Source organism: Anopheles arabiensis, chromosome 2 (genome assembly GCF_016920715.1).
Source record: "Anopheles arabiensis isolate DONGOLA chromosome 2, AaraD3, whole genome shotgun sequence".
NCBI lineage: Eukaryota > Metazoa > Arthropoda > Insecta > Diptera > Culicidae > Anopheles > Anopheles arabiensis.
Genome location: NC_053517.1, coordinates 14,458,387 through 14,470,681, shown reverse-complemented (window position 1 = coordinate 14,470,681; position 12,295 = coordinate 14,458,387). Strand labels below are relative to the sequence as shown.

Genomic DNA, 12,295 nt, shown 5'->3' with positions numbered 1-12,295 from the left:
GTCTCGGTGTACGCAAAACTCGTGATATAAAACTAATATAACTCTTTATTTACTCTCGTAATGATCATCCAAATCAAAGCCTAACAGTTAATAAAACCCTCCCTTGGAAACTGGACATTGTTGTCTTTGTCTGACTACGCCTTTAATAGTTACTCTACACGCGCGCGCGCGCACACACAAACGCCCTTCTTATGCGTCCGTTCCGACGGATGGTGGTGTGCTTTTCTCAACCAACCGATTCCTGATGGATCGTTGCTTGCGGATCGTCGCCAAACCGGCCCGCTTGCTTTCGTCTTCCACCGTAAGGTCCAGCTTTTTCGCCACCCCGTTAACGGCCGCGGTACGCTTTGCCTTGCCACTGCCCGCCGTACCCGGCGCGGCTGCTCGTTTCGCTACCTTCGGCGTTGCCACGGTGAGCGAGTAGACGATCGTACGGTAATGCTGCACCTTAAAGTTCTTACCGAACGTGACGCCCTCGGTCTTGGAGCGCAGAAAGTCGAGCCGCTTCTCGTCGAGCTGGAACACTTCCTGCTCCTCGGGGAAGTACCGTAGCTCCGGATCGCTCCCTCCGCCCACCTGGACACTCTCCCCCGTCGGTTCCGCCTTCGGGATTGGGGAAGAAATGGTCGGCCCGGGCGATTTACGCGTCCCGTCGCACACAAACTCCAGCTCGATGCCCTGATCCTCCATACAGCGGCCGCCGAATGCTTTGCTCTCGCTGATGTACTTTTTCGCCATCGCTAGCGCCTGTTCGCGACATTTCTGCTCCTGGCGCTGCATCTGCTTGCGCACCTTCATCAGCCGACGCGCTTCGGAAAAGTTGGAAGCAAATTTGGGCTTTCGGATCCTGCCCTCCGTCGACTGCCATTGCCGCTTGAGTGATTCGAGCGTTGCATCGTTCGTGTGTGTTTCGCCGTTGAGCAGTCGTTCGATTTTGTCGTCCTCCATGCTCGTCAGCATCTGATCGATTACGACCGGCTGCACGGGGAGCACGATCGATTCCGGCTTGCTGTACGATTTGAGCGTTTCAGGGCTCTTCTCCGAATCGTCGCCCGACTGGATGCCGGAGGAGGATGAATCCATGGGCGCTCCCTCACCGGTCGGTGTGACGGAACCACAAAGTCGGTCCCGCTCCTTGCTTAGCATCAATGAGTCGATTCCATCTGTAGGCTCTTTTGCGGGGGATTTTTCCTTCTCGGGTGCTTTCTCACTGGATTCCTGTGCGGAGGGATTTGGCTTCTCTCCTGTACCGTTCGCCGATGGTGCTGCCGATCCGCCCGAATCGTGTTTATCGTTACCATCCTCCGAATCACGATCGCTCGATCGACGGTTCGGTTCATGCTTGCGATGCTCTTGGTAGTGATCGTCGTCGACTTTGTCGGATTTTGGACTTTTATCCTTCCGTTCGGTATCTTCCTGTACTTTTTCCTCCTTTGTTTCTTCCAATGCTTTCTCTTCCGGCTTTTGTTCATCATTCGCAGCTTCGGGTTCCGGTTCGGGTGGAACCTGTTCATCTTTCTTATCATCCGCCGGAGTAACATTTTTACCACCGTCATCGCTCTTCACGCTGCAGCTGCTGGCGTCGGTAAGTCCTTTCATCTTCGACGGACTATCCTGAACCGAGGCGGGAGCATCTTTGGACAGGGAATCTTTCGTATTGTCGTCACTGAACGAGTCTTCGCAAATTTTAAGCGAATGTTCCGATTGGGACGTTTCCTCATCCTGCAGCGTGAGGTTCGGCTCTTCGGAGTCTTTGGGTTTGGTTGGTGTTTCTGTTGGTGTTTCCGTAGGCGTAGCCGTCGGGGTACTGCTGTCTTCTGCAAATATATTGTTTCGTAATGTCGTTAATTTATTCCACAAATAATAAGCTGCCCATTTACCTTCTGGATCTGGCTCGCGATTACCTTCGGCGTTGCTTTCCTCACCCAAGGTCATTGCTGACGGACGCTCAGTGCCAACGAAATCGTACTCATCCTTCTTGAAATCGAACGTAATCTTCTTACCCGCTTCTTTTCCCTCCTGTTCGCTTTCGTTCGAGCTGGAAAGCTTGTCGGTGGAGCTGCTGAACAGCGTTGGCATTTGCGCCTCCTCGGTTATGTCCAGCCGTTCGTTCTCCTCTGGCGGTTGAGCTTCCTCGCTGGAGGATGCGGCCGTCGCCGTTAGCAGCTGACTGTTGCTGGACACCTGCGACAGCTGCGAGTCATTTGTGGGCGCCACTTCCTGGCTGAACTCGGAATCCTTCGTCGTTGGCGTTTCCTGCTCTTCGCTCGGAGGCACACTGGTGGATTGCTTGGCGGACCCGGCGTCGGCCATCGGATTATGTTCGGGCTTATCGTCGCTCTCTACCGACTCCTGCGACGTTAGCCCGCTGATAACGGACGAGTTGGAATCGTTCGTATCTTCCTTCGGTTTGCTGGGCGATCGCATTTCGAGCGGTTCGAAGGCGGGCGATTCGAAATCATCCTGCTCCTTCGACTCGTCTAGCGCATCGTCCTCCTCGTCGATGTCCATATTCTCGACCCCATGCTCTTCCGGCTCTTCCGGCGGTGGTGGTTGAGGCGGCAGTGGTGGTGGAGATGGTGTGAGACTTCCTTCGGACTTTTTGTCCGAGTCCGGGCTCACCGCTTCCAGGTCTTCCAGCAACGATTCTGGCCTTGCTGCTGTCTGCTCATTCCCGTTGACGGATGATTTGGGCTTCTCGATGCCGAGATAGTTGTACACAATCTCTTCCACCTTTGGCTGGAAAATGGTAGCTATTTTGGGGTTCACTACCTGATCCACTATTCGCTCCACACCGGTGTCCAAAAAGCCCGATCTGTAATCATTAATCAGTGAAAGTGAAATTAGCACCCTTTGTACAACCCGCTCCAAACTCATTCAACCACATACTCGATGATGTTTTTACGCAGCTGCTCTCGGAGCTGGTTTTTGTACCGGATGTTGTCGGACCATTCCTGCTGCCCGAGAAACTTGTTCACCGTCCCTTCCACGCGCTGCCGCAGGTTCTGATAAGCGGGCTTCGTGTCCACGTCGGCCAAACACTCTTTCCGGAACTGATCGAAAAGACCTTGAGACTTGAGCTCATGTACCATGGCATCGATGAAATGCGGATCATCGATCATGATGGCGGCTGTTACACACGGGTTCGGGTGCGTAAAGCTTAACTGCAAAGGGCAATCATAATGGAGAATATAATTTTATTACTTGGGACTTTCAGCAATGAAATGTTTTCGATGAACACGATGCTCAATGCCACGGGGACAAGGCCACTATTGCGCACTATGCATACCAAAAACGAGGGGTTGATTTTGGGATTAATTCCTTTTCAACCCACAAACTGTAGCATTATATTATCTTACCTAGAATGAAGAATTTATATTTTACACATCAAACACAAAATTATCGTCCCGAACTCACTCAAAACAAATAGCTTTTGCAGAAAAATACGAAACTTTTCACATAAACAAACCAACGCCGACCAACACGGTTCGCCAGTTAACAGACGTTTGACAGTTGAAATCAACCTCGCACAAGATGCATAGAAAAGCGGTGTCGTCTTTCGACCATGCGCGTGCGCACCTTGTTGTTTTGGTCAGTTTTGTGATTTTGCCGGCAAGCGGTTGTTTACGTTTGCCCTAACTACCAGCAAATGCCTGCAAACATGGACAAAATGCAGCAAAATGGCACGGAAAGTGAAGCGATCACGGAATACTACGATCCGGTAGCGATTCTGCTGAGCAGCGTCAATTACGATACGGAAAATCTTACCGACGTGCTACGGTAAGTGTTCGTAGGCTGATTTTTCTTCGCAATGGTCGTCGACCACGAGGAACGATGTTGTTGTAACCCAATCTTACCGCTTTGTAGACAATGCGGTGTCAAGTACAACCAGCTCAGTGGTTTGGTGGAGGAAGATTTGCGCCTCATGGGCATGAGCAACAGCAAGGCGATTGAGGAAATATTATCGGAGCTATCAACGCTATCGAATCAAACGAGACTGTACGACAGGTGAGCGAAACCGTCTTCATGCTACTTTTAGAATGATTTTTTAAAGCAACCTATTCTCTTTCTACTGTAGCGTACTGCGGAATGAATTCAACCCCAACGAATACGCACAGACAGTGTTTAAGAACAGCTCGGAGCACGTGGAAGCGATACGTTGCATGATTGAGCTGGTAAAGCTGAAAACGCAAACGAATTTCCCGCAAAACGTGCTGCTGGATGATCGCTTTTACGCGTCGGAGTTTTCCTTGCAGGCGGTCGATAAGATTGCCGCGAAGCTGACCGATATTCAGTCGGTGCTGAACGAGCAAGCCGAGTGTGATAATGCACCCTCTCAATTAAGCACAAGGAAACTAGGACTTACAATACTGCTAGTCTCGAGTGCCGTACTGTTGGCGGTCCTGTACCGTAAAGCTAGAGCATTAATTTAGAAGAAATTTATCAGGTAAGCTTGCCGCGACGTTATGTTGAACTCAAAGTGAACGCCAAGCGTTTTGTACAAAAGTGAAATGTGAAATTATTGATCAATATTGATCGGAATGAATTTTTATTAAACTTTACCGCATCTATATTATGTTCACTGTAATATAAGTTCCATAAGTACTGCGTTTTGAGAAATTCCCCCCACTTACATAAAGATCGGCTTATCGATAAACTGCACGTACGGATGCTGGATGTGCTGCTGGTACTCGATCATGACGATTTGATTGTTTCCCTTCTTAAGAATGTGTCTCGGCACGTAGAGCGTAATCTGCGGTCCAGCCAATGGCCAGTAGCGGCCCAGGTTGAAGCCATTGATAAACACCAATCCCTTGCCCCACACGCTCGGGTACAGGTAGGTGTCGTAGATGGTGTCGCTACTGATCGTGAACGTGCCGTAGTACACCTGTGCTCCCGCTCCATCCAGATCTTCCTGCTCGATGGGCTGTTGGGTTAAGAAGTTCTCCAGATAGCGATAGCTGTCCAGCGGGAACGAGGTGATGGTCCAGTTGTACAGTGGTTTCGCATCCACTGTCACTGTCCCGAGGATGCCCTTGAAGTCGTTCGGGATGTTGTAGTTAATGCGTCCCTGGCTCTCCACCAGCAGCTGCAGTCGCGTCCCAAGTCCAACGCTCAGCGGAATCGTGTTCGTGTTGGTTTCGCGGGACAATATTCCTACAAAAGTCTGATGGTGGGATAAAAAGTGGTCGTTATTTTGAGTGTCTATAAAACCCGATTCTTATTACTTACCCCGTCGATATGCACATAAGCCCGATCGTGAAGATTTTCCACCTTGAGCGTGTAAGGATCACGATTGTATCCCGCGGGCAGCTGAGTTTCGTACAGCACAAACCCGGAATGCTGATTGAGCGCTTCGAAGGACACCGGCGTTACGGACGTAACTATTTTCTGTGCGAGCATCGTTCGACCGTGCTTCGACAGCATCGATCCACGCCGTTCCAGCCACACCGTTTCGAGCGTCATTTTGGGCAGCTTTACCGGTGCCGGTACGCCCGGATCACCGAAATACTGTACAAGCGAAGGGAATGCAAACAATCGGTTACGATAGAGACATGGAGAGACAAAAAAACACAAATGCTCCCTTACCTCAACGAGCACCTTCCGGATGGCAAAATACTTTGGCGTCGGATCGCCCGCCTCATCCAACGGTGCGTCGTAATCGTACGACGTTATGTCCGCACTATACTTACCCGGCCCGACATCGTTCGCACCGGCAGTGAAACCGAAGTTGGTGCCACCGAAGAACATGTAAAAGTTTACGTTCGCTTTCTGGTTGAGCATCAGCTTGAGCGTGTTGACGACCATACCGGCATCGACACGGGCCGTCGGCTCCATCCAGTGCGTTAGCCAGCCGGGATAGTACTCCGCGTTGACCAGCGGTCCCTTCGGCAAATACTTTCGCAGCTGCTGCCAGAACGCGTTCGGATTGTTAGCTGCAGGAAGGGGAAAACAAGTGGTAAAAATGGAATGCGCGAAGCAGCAAACGATCTATTACTAATGCCAAAGTCCAGCGTGGGTAGAATGCCAGGGATAGAGCCGCACTTTAGAATCTCCGGCCCATCGTTCGTAAACAGCACCGCTTTATCCTGCACGAAATGGACTGAAAATGAGGAGTAAAACATGAGGCAAACATGAATCTAACGTTACATGAGTGCGAATAAGAAGCCATATGCCTTACCGGTTAAATTCTTGAGGAACTGCATGTACTGCCCATCGCAGGCCTTGAATGAACCATACTCATTCTCAATCGAAACCATAATCACTGGACCACCATTGCCGTACAGATAGCGGACGAGACGGGGCATCAGCTGATTGTACCAATTTTGCACCTCTCTTAAGTAGTCTTTAAATAAAGTATTTTAATTTAAATAAACAATTTTAAATTAACAGATCACTCTGAAGCTACCTGTATCGTACGTGCGCAGCTTGATGGAAGGATACTTTGTCAGCAGCCAATGGGGGAAACCGCCCATATCCCGCTCGGCACAGATGTACGGACCGGGGCGTAGGATCACGAACAGATTCTCGCTTTGTGCTATCTCTATGAACTCCTCCAAATTGGCGATACCCTCCCACTGGTACTGGCCCGGCATCGGCTCGTGCAGTGACCATTCGATGTAGCTAGGCGTACATTACATTACACACACATTTACTTCTTTCGTTAGTCACTTGCATCCCAAAACCAGACGGTTCTCCCCTCTCCCGCTCCCCGTACTTACGTCATGACCGTGTTCAGTCCTGCCGCCCGCATCGAGCGCAAAATGTGGCGCCACGATTCTGGCAGCGCGCGGAAGTAGTGAAACGAGCCGGAGATAAACTGGAACGGTTGCCCATCTTTCGTGAAGGTATCGTTTTGGAAGTCGATATCAAACTTTCGCTAAACACAGGGGCGTTGGAAAAGGAATCACGCTTAAGATTGCGCTCGCCTGTTGCTTAGCAACGCTAGCCCTACTTACGGGTGGTTGTTGGGCGGCCGCTTCAACCGTGGCAGCCCAGCCACTAAGACACAGCGCTAGCAGCGGTAGCATTCGATAAGCAATCATCTTCGAACTGATGAATAAAAAAAAAACACTTGAAAATCTCCGAACGTGAAGTGGCGTTTGAAGTGGGCGAACAGAGAAAAACACAGACCACGGGATGATCCGTTGGACCCGCGGGCACGCTCACGACTGTTCTTTGCAGGCACGGCTCACGCCGGCGTTGGGCTGACGACGAATTGGCAGTGTGCGATCGCGACGAGAACAGGCCGAGATGATGCTCCAACGGAAGAAACCGGTTGTGGCTATTTTTTTTTAAGTGTCTTGCTTGTTGTAGTGGTACTCCCCAAGTCCACCCACATCAAACAACCAACGGGAACGGATTTCAGCACGTTTGAAGTAGGAAGATGACCCGCTCGCAGTACGATCGACACATGATCGACTTCAAAACTAAGCAATTATTGTTACAGCACAGAGCTTCAGCTTAATAAAAAACTAGTCTTTTATTACAAAACGCTCAACATCAACCCCCTGTACTGCTCACGATCGCTCACACTGGGCACAAGAACACAGAACCGCTCCGTTGCAGGTGCACGCCGCTACTAAGCGACATTCGATACGTACCGGGTCTAAACAACGAACCCCTGCCAGCGGGCGCCATCGAACGCACGGGGGGGGGGGGGGGGGGGGGGGCTTCTTATCGTCATCCCGCCGGCGTTGGCTAATCAGACCAGCCGCCCGAAGCCTTTGTTCGTGTGTCTTTTTCGAGCGCCACCTTACCTCCCGCAACGCAGCGTGGCCGGGGCAGAAAGGGGACAATTTTATATTTAAAAGTTTGTGATCGATCAAATCAACTGCTGCTACAGCTGTTAGAACAATTACCACATATACCCATCGAAATCACAAGAGAGGACACCCTGTTTGGCATACATTCTGGGCCCGTTTTGTGTGTGTTATGTCTTACGAACACGTCCAGTGGCGTTAGTGTTGTCTCGCGCGCGGATCGTTTTTGTGGAATTTGTTTGAGGAACAACACGCGACACGTGTTTTGTTGGCGGAAGAACGCTTTATATTTTTTTACATTGTATGTCAACAAAAGAGTGGGTTTGTTTGGGTCGTTGGTGTGTACGATAAACCTACTTACTTACACACCCGGCTACTTAAGAGGCGGCTCTATGGCTTAAGTGGGAGACGCGTTTTGTAATAGTGCTGCGCTACAATTCGGTATCGAAACCAGGTCGATCGACTTGGAAATGCGCACAGACGATAAGATAGAACCACGATTGCAGCACGATAACAACGCGCTCAGTTAAACGAAGGAGTTGCCGAGAACTTGAGCGGCGGTATCGAGTCACCAAACTCCTTCTGATACTCGATCACCGCCAGGTAGTTGTTCTTTTGCGTTAGCAAATGCTTCGAAAGGTACAGCGTAACCTGTGGCCCCACCGTGGGCCAGTAGCGACCGAGCAGGAACCCGTTGACGAACACGACGCCCTTGCCCCATCCGGTCGGATCGAGATAGGTGTCCGCCAGCTGTCCCTCGATGTCGAATATCGCATAGTACAGGGACATTGGCGTGCCGGCTATCTGTGACGCCCTGCGTACACGGTGCTGATGCTTCCGGTGGTGCCTAATCGCGTGGACGATGGGCTTAAAGTCGCTCAGCGGCAGCCCGTACATCGTCCAGTTGTACAGCTGCCGGGTGTTGACGAACACGCTCCCGAGGATGCCTTTACCATCGTTCGCAATGCCAAAGTTGATACGGCCCTGGTTCTCGACGGCGATGCGCAGCGTCTGGCCAGCGTCCAGGGCGAGCGGCAGCGTGTTGATTTGGTTTTCGCGCGATAGTACACCGACGAACTGTTCGCCCACGAACACGTACCCCCGATCGTGCACACCTTCGACGATCAGCTTACGTGGGTCCGTCCTGATGTCGTCCGGTAGGAGCGTCTCGTACAGCACGAGCCCCGACACTTGATTCAGTGCCTCGAACGACAGGGGCAGTCGGGAGGTGACCGTTTGCGTGGCGAGCCGTTCCAGCAGGGATGGGTCGAGAAGACTGCCCAGACGGGTCATGTTCAGTGGTGGGAGTTGCACTTTGTTAGCTGCAAAACGAAACAAAGGTGTGAGCTACACGTGTCACTGTCTTTGGGCCACTTCCGGGAAATACCTACTCGGTTTCGGCACGGGCAGATCGGGCTTGGGGAAGTACTTCAAGATTGTGTCTCGCAGGGCGAAATACTTGGGCGTTGGATCGCCGGACTCGTCGAGCGGTGCATCGTAGTCGTACGAGGTAAGATCGGCTGCGTATCCTCCTGCGCCCATGTTGTTGGCGCCAGCCGTAAACCCGTAGTTGGTCCCGCCGAAGAACATGTAGATGTTTACGTTGACATTGCTCCGCAGCATAAAGTCCAGACTGTCAACGACCGGTTTGGTGTCCGTGCGGGCCATATGCGGTTCCTGCCAGTGCGTCAACCAGCCGGGATAGTACTCCGCGTTTACCAACGGGCCCTTGGGTTGCGTTTTTCTCAGCGTGGTCCAAAATCCATTAATTTCATCCTCTGCGAATAATGCGAAGCGGGGCTCAGTTTTAGCGTGCCTGATTGAGCATTCGCAGACATTCCAGCCTACCTGTTCCGGGTCCAAAGTCGAGCGAGCTTAGAACGTGCTCGATTGCGCCGCATCCCTCCAGCCCGGGCCCATTGTTGGTGAAGAGGACCGCATTGCCCATCACGTATCGCTCTACGGGAGACGGAGATTGTACGAAAGGTCAAATTATTAGGAGTGAGCTAGAGAGCAGGAGAGGAAGTCTTGGTGACATTTTATTACCCGTCTCGTCACGCAACCAGTTGAGGTACTTGTGATCGCACGCATAGAACGAGCCGTACTCGTTCTCGACCTGTACCATTATGATGGGACCACCCTGTCCGACGAGAAACCGCTGGACGCGAGACAGCAGCTGTGCGTACCAGGTGCGTACTTCCCGCAGATACCCTGGGTAGATACGAAAAAAGAGAAAGATTAGCAGCAAATGAACCAAAGCACAAGGGCCAGCTATTTGTTGAGCATTCCTACTGAGATCGTTCGTGCGGAGCAGTATGTCGGGATATTTGTGCAGCAACCAGGACGGGAAGCCGCCCATATCGCGCTCGGCACAAATGTACGGTCCCGGGCGTAGTATAACGTACAGGCCGGCGCTATCGGCCAGCTCGAGGAAGTGCTCGATGTCCGCCATTCCCTGCCAGTTGTACACATCCTCCTTTGGGTTGTGCAGGGACCATTCGACGTACCTGTGGAAGAGAAAGTAGTAGAAAAAAGAAGTTGAATGACCGCGCCTGGTAGAATGGCTCCATATGCAACGTGTGCTTATCAGTTTCTCCACTGCAGGGCTACAATAAAAACAAAGTACTTATCTTGCCCACAAGTATCATCTACTTCACAGACGCCCCCTTCATTAAACCTATTAGGGTAAATGTACCAATAGTGGTGCAATTTGTAGTGGTACCGATGTGTTTTAATGGATTTAAAGTGTCAGGAAGGACAATTTCTGAATATTTTAACACATACCAATTGGAATATGTTTTATCTACGCAATCACAACCATTTTTATCATGAAATACATCAAATTTACGAAAAAATACATATTTTTGTGACTGCTTCGTTGTACCTATAATGGAGGTATGGTTCCTATAGTCGTCGTATTGTGATCCTATAGTGGTGGTAAACAAAGATGCATCAAAAACGGTGTATAATATCAGTGAAACTTAGTTTCGAAGCTGTTTTCGTATGAATAGCAAGGATTACTGCCATAATATAGGTTTCTTGCGTAATTTGATCGTAAACAAATGTATAAATTTGATCAATGAAACTATTGACTAAAGTACTGCATCACACCTGTCGTCAACCTACACCCGGAAGAGTGTGCTTGATTTGAAGTCAATTTTTCATTCAGCCATATAAGCGAATTTTGCCCTGTTTTTGGTAAATTACCTACATAAAACTCAATTATGTTGCTTATTTTAGTGAAAACAGTACGACATGTCAAAAATATCCTCGAAAAAATCTAAAACGACCTGTTTTTATTGATTTTATAACTATAACCACTATAGGAACATGCCTGTTTTGTGTACCTATAATGGCACTATGGTAAAAAACACTTAAAAATGCATAAATATGGTCAAAAGGCAAATAATTTCAGTAAAACAATAACATTTCATAACAGTTATGTTGAAAAACTAGTAATTGCGTGGTTTTGTGGTCATTTAGAACGTTAACAGAAAAATGAGTTTCGTTATGAAATCCTAAGGATTTTGGAAAAATGTTGACACATTTCACAAAATAATGGATTTTTTGGTCACTAAGTAACGGAATGGCCCCATTTAACTTTTAAACCCTTTTTAAAACGTTAAAGAACATTTCACACTAACGTAAATAACTTAATTACTTGTAATTTGCCGTATGAACCGCATTTTAGTGCAATACCACCACTATTGGTACTACCACCACTATAGGTACATTTACCCTATGCTGTCATCGAACAAACCCCCTGGTGGAAAGCTCGCTATCCCCATGCGCTGACAGTGAGGTCTTGATCACTTTGCATTGTTGTTTATACACTCACGTCGTAACTGCATTCAGGCCGGCGGCGCGCATCGACCGCAAGATGGATGGCCAACTCTCGGGCAGGGCGCGAAAGTAGTGGAACGAGCCGGCCACGTACTGGAAGGGTTTACCGTCCATCACGAAGGTGTCGTTATCGTAGTCGATGCTAAACAGTCGCTGTAGAGGTGAAACAGTAAACAGCATCCGTTCGATTAGGCCCCAAAGCGTTGGGTGGATGGCAATCGGAAAGGAGCGATCGACCGTACCATATCGACCGACTGGGGAGCAGCAAGCAGGAACACCAAAGCGAACAGAGTGCACACCACGTTAGCCATGTTGTTGGTGCAGTAGGCTTTCCACAGAGCACATTTCCTACGGACACGCACCGATCAACTGAGCTGCGGGTTTGGCGTCTACCGCGCACATTGCACCCAGAGGGAGTGTCCCGTTGCTTGGGTTGGCACTCGAATGTAGATAAGCGTGAGACGCAAACCGACCATTGCCAGAGAGCAAACAAACGTACACTGTTGTCCCCGAGGGGCGTATTTGTGGAGGGGGGTGAACGCGTAATGGCATTCTACGCAGAACTGTGACGGATGAGGAGAGGAACCCGGGTAGGTCGTGCGTTCTTGAGGAGGCAATTATTCAATTGGCTATGGTTCTGCTGTTCGCCGGCAGTAAAAGCCAGTGAAGGCAAAGGTCAGGGTGGATGT

General features: G+C 50.0%; 4 protein-coding genes across 4 annotated transcripts; 1 reads left to right on the top strand and 3 right to left on the bottom strand.

Annotated features, from left to right (window-relative positions):
* Window positions 1–27: 27 nt before the first annotated feature.
* On the bottom strand, window positions 28–3,508 carry LOC120898876 (biorientation of chromosomes in cell division protein 1-like 1). Its single transcript, XM_040305322.1, has 4 exons — window positions 3,360–3,508; window positions 2,890–3,164; window positions 1,881–2,815; window positions 28–1,817 (listed from the first exon to the last, which is right to left on the bottom strand). The coding sequence occupies exons 2-4, from the start codon at window positions 3,120–3,122 to the stop codon at window positions 190–192; spliced, it is 2,796 nt and encodes a 931-aa protein (XP_040161256.1). The 5' UTR covers window positions 3,123–3,164; window positions 3,360–3,508; the 3' UTR covers window positions 28–189.
* Window positions 3,509–3,585: 77 nt separating this feature from the next.
* Window positions 3,586–4,588, top strand: LOC120898881. The gene is made up of 3 exons (XM_040305333.1): window positions 3,586–3,780; window positions 3,868–4,008; window positions 4,079–4,588. The coding sequence occupies exons 1-3, from the start codon at window positions 3,650–3,652 to the stop codon at window positions 4,431–4,433; spliced, it is 627 nt and encodes a 208-aa protein (XP_040161267.1). The 5' UTR covers window positions 3,586–3,649; the 3' UTR covers window positions 4,434–4,588.
* On the bottom strand, window positions 4,515–7,593 carry LOC120898878 (beta-galactosidase-like). The gene is made up of 9 exons (XM_040305329.1): window positions 7,135–7,593; window positions 6,960–7,053; window positions 6,723–6,880; window positions 6,410–6,624; window positions 6,182–6,346; window positions 5,999–6,103; window positions 5,590–5,936; window positions 5,233–5,511; window positions 4,515–5,167 (listed from the first exon to the last, which is right to left on the bottom strand). Exons 2-9 carry the CDS (start codon window positions 7,044–7,046, stop codon window positions 4,631–4,633), a joined length of 1,893 nt encoding a protein of 630 aa, XP_040161263.1. The 5' UTR covers window positions 7,047–7,053; window positions 7,135–7,593; the 3' UTR covers window positions 4,515–4,630.
* Window positions 7,594–8,026: 433 nt separating this feature from the next.
* Window positions 8,027–11,997, bottom strand: LOC120901943 (beta-galactosidase-like). Its single transcript, XM_040310321.1, has 7 exons — window positions 11,849–11,997; window positions 11,602–11,759; window positions 10,056–10,270; window positions 9,810–9,974; window positions 9,612–9,722; window positions 9,155–9,541; window positions 8,027–9,085 (listed from the first exon to the last, which is right to left on the bottom strand). Exons 1-7 carry the CDS (start codon window positions 11,915–11,917, stop codon window positions 8,286–8,288), a joined length of 1,905 nt encoding a protein of 634 aa, XP_040166255.1. The 5' UTR covers window positions 11,918–11,997; the 3' UTR covers window positions 8,027–8,285.
* Between the last annotated feature and the right edge of the window lie 298 nt (window positions 11,998–12,295).

Coding starts and splice junctions, on each gene's coding strand:
- LOC120898876 (XM_040305322.1), bottom strand. CDS start 3,122: ATGATCGATGATCCGCATTTCATCGATGCCATGGTACATGAGCTCAAG. Junction 2,816..2,889: donor CTGCGTAAAAACATCATCGA/GTATGTGGTTGA, acceptor TAATGATTACAG/ATCGGGCTTTTTGGACACCG. Junction 1,818..1,880: donor TCGCGAGCCAGATCCAGAAG/GTAAATGGGCAG, acceptor ATATATTTGCAG/AAGACAGCAGTACCCCGACG.
- LOC120898881 (XM_040305333.1), top strand. CDS start 3,650: ATGCCTGCAAACATGGACAAAATGCAGCAAAATGGCACGGAAAGTGAA. Junction 3,781..3,867: donor AATCTTACCGACGTGCTACG/GTAAGTGTTCGT, acceptor ACCGCTTTGTAG/ACAATGCGGTGTCAAGTACA. Junction 4,009..4,078: donor CAAACGAGACTGTACGACAG/GTGAGCGAAACC, acceptor TTTCTACTGTAG/CGTACTGCGGAATGAATTCA.
- LOC120898878 (XM_040305329.1), bottom strand. CDS start 7,046: ATGATTGCTTATCGAATGCTACCGCTGCTAGCGCTGTGTCTTAGTGGC. Junction 6,347..6,409: donor GCTGCGCACGTACGATACAG/GTAGCTTCAGAG, acceptor CTTTATTTAAAG/ACTACTTAAGAGAGGTGCAA. Junction 5,168..5,232: donor CTTATGTGCATATCGACGGG/GTAAGTAATAAG, acceptor TCCCACCATCAG/ACTTTTGTAGGAATATTGTC.
- LOC120901943 (XM_040310321.1), bottom strand. CDS start 11,917: ATGGCTAACGTGGTGTGCACTCTGTTCGCTTTGGTGTTCCTGCTTGCT. Junction 10,271..11,601: donor GGCCTGAATGCAGTTACGAC/GTGAGTGTATAA, acceptor TCTCTTCCACAG/GTACGTCGAATGGTCCCTGC. Junction 9,975..10,055: donor GCTCCGCACGAACGATCTCA/GTAGGAATGCTC, acceptor GTATCTACCCAG/GGTATCTGCGGGAAGTACGC.